This window comes from Anser brachyrhynchus (assembly GCF_964034855.1).
Source record: "Anser brachyrhynchus genome assembly, contig: SCAFFOLD_597, whole genome shotgun sequence".
NCBI classification, from domain to species: Eukaryota; Metazoa; Chordata; class Aves; order Anseriformes; family Anatidae; genus Anser; species Anser brachyrhynchus.
The window spans coordinates 10,001-27,198 of record NW_027664077.1 but is presented as its reverse complement, the minus strand read 5'-3'; the positions used below and the strand labels follow the sequence as shown (position 1 = coordinate 27,198).

The 17,198-nt window shown below is 49.0% G+C and overlaps 1 protein-coding gene and 1 long non-coding RNA gene across 2 annotated transcripts; one reads left to right on the top strand and one right to left on the bottom strand.

The window, feature by feature from the left end:
• Positions 1-478: 478 nt before the first annotated feature.
• On the bottom strand, positions 479-4,228 carry LOC308186355. The gene is made up of 2 exons (XR_013944026.1): positions 4,089-4,228; positions 479-3,460 (listed from the first exon to the last, which is right to left on the bottom strand). It is a non-coding gene; the product is annotated as an uncharacterized lncRNA (long non-coding RNA).
• A 3,788-nt stretch (positions 4,229-8,016) lies between these two features.
• LOC308186354 (uncharacterized protein) lies at positions 8,017-16,653 on the top strand. Its single transcript, XM_080608503.1, has 21 exons — positions 8,017-8,023; positions 8,107-8,157; positions 8,287-8,346; positions 8,447-8,496; positions 9,812-9,850; positions 9,900-10,068; positions 10,209-10,263; positions 10,615-12,042; positions 12,208-12,260; positions 12,360-12,412; positions 12,512-12,568; positions 12,651-12,787; positions 12,921-13,968; positions 14,089-14,141; positions 14,224-14,247; positions 14,430-14,482; positions 14,582-14,634; positions 14,734-14,790; positions 14,873-14,966; positions 15,143-15,213; positions 16,356-16,653. The coding sequence occupies exons 2-6, from the start codon at positions 8,119-8,121 to the stop codon at positions 10,045-10,047; spliced, it is 336 nt and encodes a 111-aa protein (XP_080464629.1). The 5' UTR covers positions 8,017-8,023; positions 8,107-8,118; the 3' UTR covers positions 10,048-10,068; positions 10,209-10,263; positions 10,615-12,042; positions 12,208-12,260; positions 12,360-12,412; positions 12,512-12,568; positions 12,651-12,787; positions 12,921-13,968; positions 14,089-14,141; positions 14,224-14,247; positions 14,430-14,482; positions 14,582-14,634; positions 14,734-14,790; positions 14,873-14,966; positions 15,143-15,213; positions 16,356-16,653.
• Positions 16,654-17,198: the final 545 nt, after the last annotated feature.

Sequence of the window (17,198 nt, the reverse complement as noted above, 5' to 3'; positions counted from 1 at the left end):
AAGTCAGAAAGGTATCCTTTTGTGATGGTATCTTCCCTAACATCCCCTTTCACTTAAGCCAATTTACATTATCCACCAATCTGTTCTCTTTAGTGACCAGTGATAGGACCTGTGGGAATGGTGTCAACCTGCGGCAGGAGAGGTTCAGGCTAGACATCAGAAAGAGGTTCTTCACTGAGAGGGTTGTTGAGCACTGGAACAGTCTCCCCAGGGCGGTAGTCGCTTCACCAAGTATGTTGGAGTTTAAGAAGCGTTTGGACTGTGCACTTAGTCATATGGTCTGAATTTTTGGGTTGACCTGTGCCATGCCGGGAGTTGGGCTCGATGATCCTTGTGTATCCCTTCCAATTCGGGATATTCTATGATTCTGTGATTATTTTCTGTCCCTTTTAGGTGGAGCTTGAGTGACTCTAGTCAGGCATATCTTGGTTATGATTTGTAAAATTTTCTTGCTTTCGTTTAAAGGTATAGGGGTCTGAGAAATTCAGAGCGTGTGCTCAGTGAGGGGTGGTCGCAGCTTGGAGGCATGGAGCTTTTGGGATGGAGGTGTGTTTTGGTATTATAGTGATGATATAATGAGCAAAAGTTCACTAGAGTACAACGTTCTGTCAAAACCATGACAGGTGGTTGGCTCAGGGTGTGAGAAACAAAGTTGTGTTTTTGCAGTAGAGAATTACTTTTCTGTATTCCAAGGTAATTGTGTAGTCATAATAAGGAGAAATGCTAAGTAGATAAGTGAAGGGAATGAGGACACAGACTCCAAGATAGTCAAGAAATGGAGACCCTTTATTGTTCCGATGCCAGATATTATATAGCTTTCTGAGCCAGCTACATGCACTGCACGCAGCTAGCGTGCGTAGTTACAGACTTCTGATTAGTGCATTCCTTTTGATCATGCATAGCCCTCTATAGGCCCGTCCGAGCCTAGCAACTTCTTACTGGTTCCCACTTTCTCTTATTCTAGCCTGGTTACCACTCTATGCCCGTGAGTAACCTTCTTCTTAACCCTTAGTGCACCGCTGTATCATTCAGCTCCAGTTTATCACCGAATGGGTCACCTGTAGATAAGTGGACAGTAGAAGGCCTCACTGTTCCAAAATAAGGTAGAAGCTTGAGAAAAACAAGATGAGCAGTGTGAGAACAGTAAAACAAAGATCACAAGTTCTCAAAACATAAGAAAGGAGAAATCAAAGGGCGAAAAAACAGAAATTGTACATACATGGTATAGAGGAGCATCGAGTAGCTTGTGAACCTGTAGTACTTAGCCAATGAGGAAACAGGGGAGGTGATCAGGCGTCGGGTAATAGGGAATAAAAGGTTATGATTTGTTTACTAAAATGCGTTCCTGACTGACAGGACGCCCGCCATTGCAATCATGAATAAAATAGCTTCACAGAAGATCCTGTCTGAAGAAAATTATTTGAGATTTTTCTCACAAGGATGGTAAACATGCAGCTTATCAGTCTTGGTGTGCATAAGAGCATCAGGTCCCCGTCTCATCACAGAGCCTATCTGTGGTGTCTCCACTCTGCTCTGTGCTCTGTACTGTTCCTTAGAGTCAGCACACCAAGTTCCCCTAGTGCAATAGCATGTAAAGTTGGAGGCCTAGGGAACGCTTAGGTAGTGCAGCTACCCTCCACCCTGAAAGCTTTTTCAATGCTGTACATTTTCTTTAAAATGTGAATATTAGTTTAATTTGCCTAGTTACTTAAGGCAATTACTCCACGAGTACCAAAAGCGATATTGAGAAGCCTACTTCCAGCATCTCTGTTGGTAATAATCACTTCATACTTGTGTGCTTATCCTCATGCCTTTTCCTTTCAAATACTGGAAAGGCAGAGACTGTTCAACAGAGTCATCTCTGATCCAAAAACCAAAACTCTGATTTCATCCCAAACTAATGCTGTCTGATGTCAGTAAAATTGCTATTACTCTGTCATCCTGGCCGTCGCAATTGTGCCTCTGTTGGACTGTCTGTCCAACCCTGTCGATCACCCCTGTCCTGCTCCCTGCCCCCCGGGTGGTTCTTCTGTCCCTCTGCCCTGCTGTCTGTCTGTCCGCCTAGTTCCTCTCTTGCTGCTTGTATCCCACTTGTGCCCTTTTCCTTTTTCTTCCTCCTCCTGTGCCTCACAGCCCATTTCTGCAGGAGGCAGCTGTTCCCCAGGGCATGGATGCTGAGACGGATGGATGGACCTGCTGGATGCCTGAGCCCCGCAGCCCCCCAGGGGAAGGGGAGAATGTCTGGGCAGGGAGTTCTGCCGCAGTCTCCCTCCCAGGAGTCCTGCGTAAGAGTTTAATAAAGTTTGCTTTCTGGCTTGTGCTGCCCTCTGTGTTTGTGGACACTGTAAGTGGCTGTGGCCGTGCTGCTGGGTGCAGGTTCCTGGGTGTGGAGGGGGCAGGGGCTGGGGTGTTGGCCCCGTGTTTATTGTCCATGGGGGAGCCAATGGACACAGACAAGTGACCTGGGTGTGGGGACCACCCTGCTGGGGAGGCTGCAGGCGGGGGGGGGGGGCAAGGGCAGCAATGGTGGGGGTAGGCCTGTGCTGTCTTGCTCCCTGGGGCAGGTGTGCTGGGGCTGGTCTGTGCGGAGGGAGTGATTGGCGAGCGTGACCTGGGCTGTGGCTGCTGCGGAGCAGCAGGTGAGGGAGGGCCTGGGCGTCCGTGGCAGAGGGGAGGGAAGGGTGTTGGGGCGGCTGGGTCCTGCGGGACCCGTGTCTGGGGTAGTAGGCGGCGGATCACAAAGCACGGATTTGACTCTGGAGCGGGGTGTCAGCTGGGTCAGGTGGCTGGGAGCGTCTTGCCCCACAGCATGCTGGGAGTTGTGGTCTTTGAGCTCCGGGCTTTTGATTGGCCACATTGGTTTCCAGAGCATGCTGCGAACTGTAGTTTCACGTTGCCGCTCAGCACAGGGCCATTTAGGATGGGCAGTTACTTCCTCCGTGCCCGTGGAGCGGGGTGCTTTTTCTTGCCGTTCTTGTGTGGTCCACGCGGCTCCCGCCGCTTCCCTGAACGAGCAGACGGCCTGGAAAGCCGTGCCTGCCGTTCTGTTTCCGCCCATGCATGGAGCAGGGTGGCGCGGCGGCGCCTGGTGTCACCTGGTGGCCGAACAGCGAGCGGTGCTGTAGGCGAAGAGGCGCTGCAGTGACGCGTGGCTCTCTGCTCCCACCTGCTGGCGAAAGGGAGGTACTGCAGACGGAGGAGATGCGCATGCGCTGTAGCAACTGCCAGGCTTCGTGCCCCGCAGCATGCCGGGAGTTGTGGTCTTTGGGCTCCGAGCTTCCTGTCGGCCACTTTGGCTTCTGCGGTATGCTGGGAAATGTAGTTCCACGTTGCCACTCGGCTTCCAAGCCGGGAGCAACACGGAGCCAGGTAGGAAGGGCAGTTGTTTCCTCCCCCCCAGTGGACCGGGGTACCTCTTTTTGCTGTTTCCGTGTGGTTTTCTGCGTGGATCCCACTGCTTCTGTTAACAAGAAAACATTATGAGAAGCCGTGCCTGGTTCCACGCATGCACGGAGTCGGCTGGTGAAAAAGCAGTACCTCCGGCGGGGGGCCGGCGTGCATGCGCAGTAGTTGTGCGTCGCCCTATGCTGCCACCTGCTGCTGGAAACGTGATACTGCTTTGTTTCCCCGTCCTCTCAGGAGCCCTCTTTATGATGCTTGTACACCCTTCAGGCTCACAACGCTCATTTTCTCCTCAACTTAGTATTCCTAGTCCCTGCCTACCCGCCCCCCCCCCCCTTTCCAAGGACCTACGTGCTCTGCTCAGGTCCCTCCTGAGGTCTTACAGATCTTTTAAATCTGCGCAGCATCCTTTCCAGCTTGTACTGTGCCACTATTTTTTCCTTTCTCCTTTTGAGAATGTCTGTACCCTTTTCAGATCTTGATTGGGTTGACTTTTTTGGACCCATCTGCGTAGCCTTTTGGTTTTTAGATAGTCTACTAAGGTATGTTACTTCTCCTGTGAGTTATTTTACTACATTGAATTGCTTTTTTGGTGGTTTGTAATCTGTTACACTCCTAGATTATTTCTACCTATGTAAAGAAAGGTTTCAACTAATTACAGTCAAAAAAAAGTTTTAGTTACCTACTTGGTCATATTGTGGTCTCAATGATCAGAATTGAAGCAAAAGCACAGGAATTGTTACTTCTATAACACTCCACACACCATTGAGCTAAGCCAAATAAAAAAAATGCAGCTGCTGCTCCTCCTGCGCTCTTTATCCCTTCCTGTGCTTTGCCCCTCCTCTTTCCCAGGTGATTGGGGCAGGGTGCCGGGTGGGGCCTAATGCTGTGAGCCGCAGGTGTCCTATTAGAGAGCTCATTCTGCCTGAGCTGCTCTTTGGGGTAAGTGCTTTGTTTTTCCTTCAGTCAGTTGCAGTTTTTTTTTTTTTTTTTTCCTTTTTTTAGGTGGGTCAGAGTCTATGGGCTGGTGTGTTTCCAAGTTGAAAGAGATAAGTATGTCTATTTAAGGTACCATCTAGTAGGATCATTTAAAGTAGATTAATCTATATAGTAGTAGGTACCTTTATTGCATGCAGCTCTTCTTCAGGTGAGTAATTGTTATAGTAATTCTTATAGTATAAGTAATTCTTTTCCCATGTTTTGTTCATGATGTTTATAGTGTGCCTTTTTATGTGTGTGTTTGGCCTGGAGCTGTCCTGCCTGGCAATTAGTGATGGTAGCTAACATGGTGGTCCAACAGTGCAATAATACATTGTCCTGACTCTTTTGGGAAAGACATCTGGTCTGTCTCTGGGTGAATACTCAAGCTCTGGGTGAGTACTTAAGGGCAGCTGGCACAGAGTCTTTTTTTCTTTTTTTCCAGCAGTAGGTAAACCTTAGGAGGAACCTGTCAAAGGAAACAGCACTTTCTGGAACTGTCAAGTTCTTGTTCGGCAACTTGGTGATTGGTTTGATCTGCCTTTTCAGATGTAAAGGCAAGCGGACTGCTGTTTTGAAATGATAAAATTAAAAACATGAAGTTTGTCAAATGTGGCAGTGCCTGTTTGCAGTCTGTTTATTGCTTTTGCTAGTGGTAGGTAACACTTCTGAGGAATCGGTCGAATGAAAGAGCACCTTCTGGAACTGTGAAGCTCTGCGTTGGCAACTCGGTGACTGGCTTGAACTACTGTCCATTTCCAGAGGGAAGCGGAAAGCTGTTTTGAAGGGAAGCTGTTCTGAAATTAAAAAAGAAAAAAAATAATGGCGCTGCTCTATGGCACCTGGAGGACCACCGCTCTGTGTGACAGTTAAAAGAATGTGATTTGGAGATGGAGAGCAGCAGAGGTAAAACAGCTGGGAAGAGAGGTATAAGTATTGCAGAGGTATTGCAGTAGGTAGGTAGGCTGCGGTTATGAGGTGCCTCAGGGTGTGCTTTGTCTTGTTTCTGCAGTTCCCTCGTGCAGCCGTGGAGAGGTGAATTCCCCGTGTTGTGGAGTGGTGCAAAAAGGTGAGAGGGTTGTCAGCCCAGTCAGTTTCCTTCACCGAAGCTAAGGTAAATCTTTCAGGAGAAACAGGCTGATTGCCTGTGCTGCACTCTGCACGCTGTTGACCTAAGCCAGACCAAAAACAGGGCTGCTGTTCCTCCTGCTCTCTTTATCTCTTCTCATAGACGGCCCCTCCCATTTTCCACATGATTAGGGCAGGCATTCTGCCTGGGCTGCTCTTTGGGGGGTAGGGGCTTTGTTTTTCCTTCAGTCAGTTGCAGGGTTCTTTAGGTGGGTCAGAGCCTATGGACTGATGCATTTCAAATTGAGACCGGTAAGCCCATCTTTTTGAGGTAACTAGTAGGGTCTGTTAGAGCAAAGCTGCCAGGTGCCCCCCCACCTTGCAGGTGGCTGCCAAATGCCCCCCCCCCGGCCTTGCAGGTGGCCACGTTTGAGCTTGGATCTACTTTCCAGGTACAGAGGCAAGTGGACTGCTCTTTTGAAATGATAAAATTAAATATAGGGTCACCTGTGGTGTTGAAGGGTGGGTGGTAATGCTGGCAGCTGAATGTTTATCTTTTGACCGTGTTTTCCTTTGTTCAAGCTGAAATGCAGTGTGCAATACAGGACGTTGCGACCCGAGCTACCTCAGGCAAGGTGAGCAATGAACAGAGGTAGCAGTTATTTTTGGGGTGTGGTTGTCACTGCAGTTAAGTTATTACAAAAAGTAGAATAAAAATCCATTTTGCCTTTTAGAGGTGCTTTAGGTGGCTTGAGAGCAGATGGAAACATCTGCCTCGGGGGTTGAGTGAGTGGGTGAAGTAAAAGAGCGGTTGAGAGTAACTGTCCTAGGGGTGCTGTGGCTTTTGGTGCTGTGGTTGCTTTCTCTTCTGCTTATCAGGTGCCACAGGCAAGACGGGCTGTGATAGTCTTTAGAATAGGAGCAAAGCAGGTCACTGGAATGCTGTTTGGTTCCTGAGAAAGGTGTTGCAGAGGAAAAAGGTTGTCTGGCGTGGCAGTTCCTGATGGCAGTCTTCCTCAGTAGGTGAAGAGGTGCCTGAAGCCCCATCCCGTGTAGCCTGAAATGGTGTGTCTGTGTTTGGGTTGGGGTTGCACCTTGGTGAGTGTAGGGATAGGATTTAAGCTGGTGCAGCAGAGGGCCAGGCTCCATTGTCCTGTAGTGTGTTTTGACCCATCAGCATAGCCTTTTGGTTTTCAGATAGCCTACTCAAGTACGTGATTTATGCTGCGAGTGATGTTATTACATGGAATTGATCTTTTTTTCTGGTGTGTAATCTGTTATGCTCCTAGATTTTTTTTCCTGTATAAAAACAACGGTTTGAGCTGCTTGCAGTTGAAAAAAACTTCAGTTACTTGCTTGGTCATATTGTCCTTTCAATATTCAAAGCTGAAGGAAAAGCATGGGGATTGTTGCTTCTAGAATCACCCCAGTTCTCTTGTCTGCAGTCTGCATGCTGTTGAGCTAGGCCAGAAAAAACAAACAAACAAAAAAAAACATAGTTGCTGCTGCTCCTGCTCTCTTTCTACTTTCTTGTGCTTTGCCCCTCCCCTTTCCCAGGTGATTGGGTTTGGGTGCTGGGCGGGGCCAAATGGTATATGAGCCCCAGGTATGCCGTTAGAGAGTTCATTGTGCCTGGGCTGCTCTTTGGGGTAAGTGCTTTGTTTTTCCTTCAGTCAGTTGCGGGGTTCTTTGGGCAGGTTGGAGTCTATGGATTTCTAGATTTTAAGTGCTTGGAAATCACTTACTAGAGGGATATTTAGCAGAGGCTGCTGGCTCACTTGTTTTTGGGATGGTGGGATCCACTTGTGTTTTTGGGTTATATTTGAATCTCTAGACGTATGAAGCCACTTGTGTAACTCTCCAGAGGACTAAAAAGAGCCTGATTACACACTGCAAGAGGCTTGACCACGTAGGCGCAGTATTACCAAGAGGCTGAGCAGGGTTGTATCAGAGTTACCTTTTTCATCTGTAAAGGGTAAGTCAGTGATTACCCCTGCTGGGGCTGCTGTGTGTGCATGGCTTTTTGGCATTTGTGGAGCTCAGTTGGTTTCTTTGTGTGTGTATGTTATTACTTTTTTTTTCTTTTGAGAGCCAAATAGTGTGTGCGCTGAGCGTGGTTGGCAGGAGGAGGTGGGGAATTGTCTGGCAGGGGAGCTGTTCAGGACTGGTAGGTTTGGTTTCTAGGAGCGTGCGGCATCCTTCCTGTGCGATGCCACTGATTGTTGGGCAGGAACGTTCCAGCTCGTGTGTCTTAAACAACGTAGCTTGTGCAGTGTGTGTTGTGTGGCCCGGGCAGAGTTTGCCGCGGCGCTGTGAGCGAAGAATCTCAGTTCGAGCTGGTGAGCAGCTGAAGTAAAGGAGCTGGGAAGAGAGAGGTATTGCAGCAGGTACGCTGTGGCTGTGAGGTGCCTCAGGGTGTGCTTTTCTCTTCTCTCTGCAGGGGCTTCATGAAGTCTTGGACAGGGAAATGCCCGTGTCACAGAACAATGAGGGAAGGTGAGAGTTTTATCAGCCTGGTGATCCCTGATCTGAAGCGAAGGGAAGACGTTTGGGTGTTTCCCTCTGAGGGTCTGAGGTGAGGCTGTTTGGAATAGAGGAGCAATGTGGCAGGTGGAGGCTTGCAAGCACAGCGGTCATTTTGTCCTTCTGTGTTCCCAGGTGGCATGGGTGATGGTGGCCGTTCCTTTCGAGCTTGGATCTAACTTGCAGGTACAGAGGCAAGTGGACTGCTGTTTTGAAACGAAAACATTAAATATGGGGTCCCTTCTGTTGTTGAGGGATGGGTGCTAATGCTGTCAGCTGAATGTTTATCGTCTGACTGTGTTTTCCTTTGTTCAGGCTGAAACGCGGTGTGCAGTACAGGACGTCCCGACCCGAGCTACCTCTGGAGTGACTCTGGTGAGTGATGAACAGAGGTAGGTGTTATTTTTGGGGTGCAGTTGTCGCTGCAGTTTTTTTAACTATATCAAATAGAGTAAAATTCCAGTTTCTCTTTTAGAGGTGCTCTAGGTGGCTTCAGAGAACGGGTGGAAGCATCTGCCATGTGGGGTAGGTAAGCGGCTGAGGTAAAGGAGGGGATGAGAGTAACTGTCCTAAGGGTGCTGTGGCTTTTGCTGCTGTGGTTGCTTTCTCTTCTGCTTATCAGGTGCCACAGGCAAGGCGGGCTGTGATAGTCTTTGGAATAGGAGCAAAGCAGGTCCCTGGAATGCTGTTTGGTTCCTGAGGCAGGAGTTGTAGAGGAGAAAAGCTTTCAATATTCAAAGCTGAAGCAAAAAAAAAAAATAAACCACAGCTGCTGCTTCTCCTCTTTCTACTTTCTTGTGTTTTGCCCCTCCCCTTTCCCAGGTGATTGGCTTTGGGTTCCAGGGAGGGCCTAGTGGTCATTGAGTCACAGGCATCCCATCAGAGAGCTCATTCTGCCTGGGCTGCACTTTGGGGTAAGTGCTTTGTTTCTCCTTCAGTGAGTTGCAGGTTTCTTTAGGTGGTTAAGAGTCTATGGACTGATGCGTTTCCAAGTAGAGACCGGTACACCCATCTTTGTGAGGTAACAACTAGTAGGATCTGTTAGAGTAAACCAATCTAGTAATAGGTGCCTGTATTGCATGCAGCTCTTCTTCAGGTGAGTAATTGTTATAGCATGTTTACGGATAGGATGGCAGTGTTACTTTGTGTGTTTGCTTTGTGGTTCTGGGTCCCTTATGATTTCTGCAGAATTAAGACAGATATTATGAAAGTTATAACCTTGGTGGCAAGGTGATGGAGCAGGGTTTAGGAGATAAGTATCATCGAAGCTCCCTGTGTAAGCATGCATCTGAAAAGAGCAGCAGTAGGCGTGTAAGGGGTAGTCTTTTTCAGGGTTAGGGACAGTTTGTTTTATTTTTGGAGCTTTTGCCTGTGGTTTGTGTGGCTGTAGAGTCTTTAGACGTTGCAGCCTTCTAGTTTTTAAGTGCTTGGAATTCACGTAATAGAGGTGTGCTTAGGAGGTGTTGCTGGCTAACTTGTTTTTGGGAAATGGTGGGGTGCGGTTCCTTTTTTTTGAGTTATCTTTTAATCTCTAGGTATATCAAGTCATTTGCATAACTGTCCAGAGGCTTCACAAGGAGCTTCAGTACGCATCAGAAGGGGCTTGACCGCATAAGTGCAGTATTACGGAGAGACTGAGCAGGGTCACCATTCTCATCTATAAAGGATAAGTCTGTGATTACCCCTGTTGGGGCTGCTGTGCATTCATGGCCTTTTGGTATTTGTGGACCTGAGGGTGTTTTTTTTTCTGGCTCTCGTCTCTGTGTTTGAGTCCTCTGCAAGGAGCTGTACTGTTTGCGTGTCCATCACGGATATGACCTTCTCTTTTTGTTTCTTGTAGCCCAGGGCATGGGCACAGACACTTGAAGGAGGCACGAGGGTGAGTGGACGGCAGTGTGGGCCCTGAGTTGGTCAGTGGATTGTGTTAGTCTGCTTTGCCTGTTACGCAGGCTTTGGAAGCACCTTGCGACAGCAGAGTACATTTCCTGCCACGTTCCTGAGGCGCGCCAGGCGTCAGCGGTTCCAGTTCCTGAAATGCTGGAGATGCTCGGAGCACAAGAGGAGCTGGGAGCGTGATGCATCTCCTTGGGATGTTAGGTGAGCGAAGCGGTGGTACTGGGTTGGTGAACGTGGGTCTGGGGCTTCTTGGCTGTTGGGGTAGGGGAGGAAAGAAGAGGAGTGGGTATAGACTGTTTTGTGGATTGTCATTTTTGTTTGTTCTTTCTCCTTGGTCTAAGCTATGTGACCTTGGCTCAGTACAGTAAATGGAAGTGCTAAGCCTGGATCGGGAAGGTGAGTGGAGAAAAGGTGGGAAAAGGGCATTGTTTTTGATTTGGTAGTCTATTGGTCCCACCTCTGGGTGACTCCTCTTTTCCGGAGATGAAGAAGATACTGGGAACATCCTAGTTGGCCTCTGTGGTCCACCTTGAGGGTGGATTGTGACCCCTGAGAATTAAGTCCAGGGGCAAATACTGTGTGTTTGAGGGTGGTTGGCCGGGGAAGGCGGGCAGTTGTCTCGAGTTGGTCTATCTGACTTCAGTAGCAGAGCAGGTCAGTGGACTACTGTTTTGTTTTTGAGGTGGGTGTTTCACTAGAAGAAGTTTGGCTGGTGTGCCAGTGCCTGATGGCACTTTATTTCTGCAGGTGAAGAGGAGCCTTGTGCCGGAAGCAATGTCCTGGCTAGCCTTCGTGTTCCTTGATGAGGATGGAACCTGCCTCCCGTCATTCCCAAGCTAAGTTCGGGTGCAAGTGCTGTGTTTGCTTTCGGGTTTTGAATGCACACATAGGCCGAGGGTCTGTGCTTTTAAGTCATTGCTGTGGATGGGGCCTTTTAGGATTGATCACAGTCAGACAGTGTATGGGGGCGTGAGATTCTGTCAGGTACGGCTTGAGCACGTGCCAGGCAGGGCAGTTCCAGCTTGGTGTCTGTGTTCTGTGTTGTCTGTGCTGTGCTGTTGCTCCTGGTGCTTGGCAGGCCCTGGGGAAGCCGTCCTGAGGGTGTTGAACACTTGACCTCACTGGAATAATGCTGATGCTCAATCGGAAGCTGAGCATTTCTTGTCTTGCAGTGGGAGCCTAAAGAGATCATTTCTTCTGTGCGTGTAATTTTTTTGTATCAAATGTTTCTTGATGTGATCATCATATGTTATGCGCTCCTCAGGTCTTGATATCCTCATTGCCTTTTTCCACTGGACAGATTAGATGGGCAACTTGTTAGCCACACCAAAGGTCCTAAATGCTTGTTTCATCATCGTAGGGCTGATCTGAGCACTTCTTGACTTGCAGTCGCAGCTTAAAGCGCAGATGTTTCAGGTCTTGTGCATCATATTCTGTTTCAGATGGCATCTGTTTCCATCCTCGCTGTTGCGGAAGTCATGTGGGCTTCATCAGGAGCTCTGTCTTGGGAGTTCATTTCCGAAGCATTTTTCTTCTGGGGTTTGTACTCCCCATCCTTCTGGTCTCTTGCCTTGAAGGCAGGCTTTTTATGCCTCCATCATCCCAGTTCTGGCAGTTGCTTCCAGTCGCATGTAGTGACATTTGAGTCTCTCGTTGGGTCTTCTGCAGAGCACCTGTTCTGACTAGCTGTCGCTGTAGGGCTTCCCTCTGCGAGTCCTTTTTTTGTGCCTTGTGTTCTGTGTTTTGTTTGTAATGTTTGTAGCGTGCCTGCGTGTGTGTGTGTGTGTGTGTGTGTGTGTGTGTGTTTGGCCTGGAGCTGTCCTGCCTGGCAGTTAGTGATGGTAGCTAACGTGGCGGTGTACTAATACATTGTCCGTACTGTTTTGGCAAAGACATCCGGTCTGCCTCTGGGCACGTACTGAAGGGCAGCTGGCACAGAGTCATCTCCATGGTGTTTGGCAAATGTGGAGGGGGAGACTTGAGCTGCTTGCGAGCGGCTGTTTGCATAGTGCTTGAATAGTGCTAGAGGAGAGGTCTGTCATTGAATCTTGAAAGCTCGCAGATATGGGGTTTTGATTTTTTGTTTGTATTTTGTTCCCCTCCGCAGTAGGAGGGGTAAACCTTAGGAGGAACTGGTCACAGGAAAGAGCTCCTTTTGGAACTGTCAAGGACTCGGTAGGCAACTCGGTGACTGGCTTGATCTACTTTCCAGGTGCTGGGGCAAGGGGGCTGCTGATTTGAAATGATAAAATTAGACATGGGGTCCCTTGTGTTGTTGAGGGATGGGTGCTAATGCTGGCATCTGAATGATTATCTTCTGACTGTTTTCATTTGTTAAAGCTGAAACACAGCGTACAACCTGGGACTTCACGACCAGAGCTGGTTTTGGCAAGGTGAGCGATGAACAGATGTAGCTGTTATTTTAGGGGTGCGGTTGTCACTGCAGTTACTTAACTACACAAAATACAGTTAAAGTCCTGTTTATATTCCAGAGGTGTTGTAGCTGGCTTAAGAGAGCAGATGGAAGCATCTGCCTTGAGGGCAGGTGAGTTGGCAGAGTAAGGGAGCAGGTGAGAGTACCTGTCCTAGCTGTGCTGCGGCTTTGGATGCTGCCACGGCCTATGCTTTTCTTTTTCTTTCGCAGGTGCCTTGCACAGACTCAGAGGGGCCAAGCTGCACTCTGAAGAGCAGCATGAGAAGGGCAGGCTGGTCGTGAGTGGGGTTGGAGCAGAATGGCCAAGTTGCGCAAGGTGACTGCGAAGGGTATCCATCTTGCTTTTCAGGTGTCATGGCAGGCTCTACACAGAAGTGGCTGAGGATTTGAGATGAGGCCGGAGAGTGACAAGGAGCAGCACGTGCAGGGATGGTTTCCAAGCGCTGCGGTTGCTTTCTCTGCTGTTTATCAGGTGCCACAGGCAAGGTGGGCTGTGACATCAGTCTGTAGAATTGGAGCAAAGCGGGTCACTTGAATGCCGCAGGGCATCTGAGAAGGGTGTTTTAACAGGAAAAGTTTGTCTGGCGTGGCGGTGTCTGATGGCAGTGTGTTTCCACAGGTGAAGAGGTGCCTGGAGCCCCATCGCATCTAGCCTGCGTATGCCTTGAGGATAAAGCCTGCTTTCCAGCAGTCCCGAAAGCTAAGTTTGACCTGAAATGCCCTGTCTGTGTCTTGGGTGGGGTTGTGCAAAAAGCTCCTTGCTTTTTGCACTGGACCGTCTAGACAGGCAACTTGGTAGCTGTGCCAAAGGTCCTAAATGCTTGTTTCGTCACCATGGGTCTGATCCGAGCACTTCTTGTCCTGCAGTTGCAGCTTAAAGTGCAGATCTGTTTCAATTCTTGTGCATCATATTCGGTTTCTGATTGCGTATGTTTCCATCCTCGCTCTTGCAGAAGTCATATGGGCTTCATCAGGAGCACTTTCTTGGGAATTCATTTCCTAAGAGATTTCTTCTGGGGTTTGTACTCCCCATCCTTCTGGTCTCTTGCCTTGAAGGCAGGCTTTTTGTGCCTCCATCATCCCAGTTCTGGCAGTTGCTTCCAGTCGCATGTAGTGACATTTGAGTCTCTCGTTGGGTCTTCTGCAGAGCACCTGTTCTGACTAGCTGTCGCTGTAGGGCTTCCCTCTGCGAGTCCTTTTTTTGTGCCTTGTGTTCTGTGTTTTGTTTGTAATGTTTGTAGCGTGCCTGCGTGTGTGTGTGTGTTTGGCCTGGAGCTGTCCTGCCTGGCAGTTAGTGATGGTAGCTAAGGTGGCGGTCCATTGGTGTACTAATACATTGTCCATACTGTTTTTGCAAAGACATCCGGTCTGCCTCTGGGCACGTACTGAAGGGCAGCTGGCACAGAGTCATCTCCATGGTGTTTGGCAAATGTGGAGGGGGAGACCTGAGCTGCTTGCGAGCGGCTGTTTGCATAGTGCTTGAATAGTGCTAGAGGAGAGGTCTGTCATTGAATCTTGAAAGCTCGCAGATGTGGAGTGTTTTTTTTTTCCTCCAGTCCTAGGTAAACAGTAGGAGGAACCGGTCACAGGAAAGAGCTCCTTCTGGAGCTGTCAAGCTCTCGTTCAGTAGCTCAGTGACTGGCTTGGTCTACTTCTGAGGTGCCGAGGCAAGTTGTCTGCTGTTCTGAAACAACAACATTGAATGTGGGGTCCCTTGTGTTGTTGAGGAATGGGTGCTAATGCTGGCAGGTGAATGATTACCTTCTGACTGTTTTCATTTGTTAAAGCTGAAACACAGCGTACAACCTGGGACGTAACACCCAGAGCTGCCTCTGGCAAGGTGAGCGATGAACAGATGGAGCAGTTATAGTTGGGTTGCGGTTCTCACTGTCACTCTAAGTGTCCCCTCTTTTCTGTTTTAGGGGTGTTCCAGCTGCCTTAAGAGGGTAGGTGGAAGCATCGGGGTAGGTAAGTGGGTAGAGGTAAGGCAGCAGATGAGAGTGCTGAGGCAAGGGGGCTGCTGATTTGAAATGATAAAATTAGACATGGGGTCCCTTGTGTTGTTGAGGGATGGGTGCTAATGCTGGCATCTGAATGATTATCTTCTGACTGTTTTCATTTGTTAAAGCTGAAACACAGCGTACAACCTGGGACTTCACGACCAGAGCTGGTTTTGGCAAGGTGAGCGATGAACAGATGTAGCTGTTATTTTAGGGGTGCGGTTGTCACTGCAGTTACTTAACTACACAAAATACAGTTAAAGTCCTGTTTATATTCCAGAAGTGTTGTAGCTGGCTTAAGAGAGCAGATGGAAGCATCTGCCTCGAGGGCAGGTGAGTTGGCAGAGTAAGGGAGCAGGTGAGAGTACCTGTCCTAGCTGTGCTGTGGCTTTGGATGCTGCCGCGGCCTATGCTTTTCTTTTTCTTTCACAGGTGCCTTGCACAGACTCAGAGGGGCCAAGCTGCACTCTGAAGAGCAGCATGAGAAGGGCAGGCTGGTCGTGAGTGGGGTTGGAGCGGAATGGCCAAGTTGCGCAAGGTGACTGCGAAGGGTATCCATTTTGCTTTTCAGGTGTCATGGCAGGCTCTCCACAGAAGTGGCTGAGGATTTGAGAAGAGGTTACAGAGCATCAAGGAGCAGCACGTGCAGTGACGGTTTCCAAACGGTATGGTTCCTTTCTCTTCTGTTCATCAGGTGCCACAGGCAAGGTGGGCTGTGACGTTAGTCTTTAGAATTGGAGCTAAGCAGGTCACTAGAATGCCACAGGGCATCTGAGAAGGGTGTTTTAACAGAAAAAGCTTGTCTGGCATGGCAGTGCCTGATGGCAGTGTGTTTCCACAGGTGAAGAGGTGCCTGAAGCCCCATCCTGTCTAGCCTGCGCACACCTCGCTGAGAATGAAAGCCGCTTTCCAGTAATTCAGAAAGCCAAGTTACATCTCGGCCTCGAGCATCTGGGGCCTGTGCTTTTGGGCCTGTCTGTAGCATTTGGCACTTGCTTTAATACTTTCTTGGCATATATTTAGGCTTTTGGGGCCAGTGTCTTGGGGGGGTGTGGAGCTGCTTGTACACCTTTGGGGCTTGCATCTGGGGGGGGGGTTGGGAGTTGCTTGTACACCTTTGGGGACTGTGGCTGGGGGGGGTCAGGGCCTGCATCTGGGGGGGTTGGAAGCTGCTCCTACAATGTAGGGATCTGTATCTGTGGGGGTTGGGAGCTGCTTGTACACCTTTGGGGCTTGCATCTGGAGGGGGTTGGGGCCTGCCTCTGGGGGGGTGGTTGTGAGCTGCTTGTATACTGTAGGGGCCTGCTTGTACACCTTTGGTGGGGCCTGCGTCTGGGGGGTTGGGAGCTGCTTGTACACTCTAGGGTCTTCTGGTGGGCTTTGGAGCCTCCCTTTGAGGGGGGCATTTGGGAGCTGGTTGTACACCTTTGGGGCCAGAGTCTGGGGCGTGGGGGCTGGGGCTGGGGCCTGCATCTGGGTGGGGTGGGGTCCAGTTCATGGGGGGGGGGGGGGTTGGGAGCTGCTTGTGGACAGTTAGGGTCTGCATCCGGGTGTGGTTGGGGCCTGCTTGTAGACTTCTGCAGCCTGCGTCTGGTGTTTGGGGGCTTTTCTGTAGCGTTTGGGGCTTGCATTTTGGCTTTGGGATGTGTCTTGAGCTTCTGGGGCCTAGCTGTAGAGCTTGGGGCCTGCGTCTGGGGCTTTTCTGTAGCATTTTGGTCACGTGTTTGTGATTTGGGGGTGTGTATCCAGGGTTTTGCCTTTTTTGTAGTTTTCAGCTATGTGTCAGTTTCTTTGTCAGTTGCCTGGGGTTAGGGGCAGTTTGGGGTTTGGATCATTAGTCAGTGTCATTAGCGTCGGGGGGTTGATATGAAGGGTTAGGGTTGTGGTTAGAGTTGTTAGGGTTAAAGGGAATAAGGATTTTAGGGTAAGGGGATCAAGGTCGTGGGAATAAAAATGTTTTTGCACAAAGTTACATCGTTTAGAGGGAAGGAAGGTGGTATTGAGATATGCTTGCAGTGATAAGAAAGCTTACCAGACAACCTTGTAAAATGCAGACAACCAGAATCCTTAGAGCAATTGGGTGGAAATCACGGTGTAAGAAACATTACCACCTCAAAGAGGAAAACAATCAAGAAAAAAAGAAAATTGACTTGTAACAGGCCAGCAGCTGTGTATTTTCTGTGAAGAACCAGATAGATTGTGAACCTGGATTACCCGGTCAATTGGGAAAATGGGGAGGGTCCTGGTCACCGAGAGGAAAAAAAAAATTTATATAAACTGTGTTATGGAACTAGTACGTGGCTTGTGGGACACCTGCCATTGCACTCGTGAATAAAAATGCTACCTCACTGAGATCCTTGCCTGAGCCTATGTTATTAGTTACAGAGTGTTTTTACCAAGGTGTTCGGGTTTTAAGGTTTCAGGGCTAAGGCACTAGGGTTGGGTTTCAGGGTTAGGGTTTCCAGGGTTTAGGGTTAGGATTTTAAGGTTGTTAGGGTTGGAGTTAAAGGGTTAGGGTCTGGGGGTTAGTGTGTTAAGGTTTTAAAGTTTTTTGGGGTTTTAGTGTAGATAGGGTTTTTAGGGGTTAGGGTCATAGGGTTTTATTTATGGTAAGGTATTTAGGGTTAGGGGTTTAAGGTCTCAATTTTTGTTTGTTTTTAAGGTTAGGGGCTCCAGGGTTAGGGCCTTGAGAGTCTTAATTTTTTGGGTTAGGGTTTAGAGGGTCTTAATTTTTAGGGTTAGGGCTTTTAGGCGTAGGTCTTCAGGGCTTTAGTGTGGTAAATTTTATTGGGTTAGGGCTGAAAGGGTTTTTAGGGTTAGGGTTTCTAGAGTTTTTTGGGGTGGGGGTTAGGGTTAGGTGCGTGCTTCGTAGGGTTAGGGGTTAGGCCTAATATTAG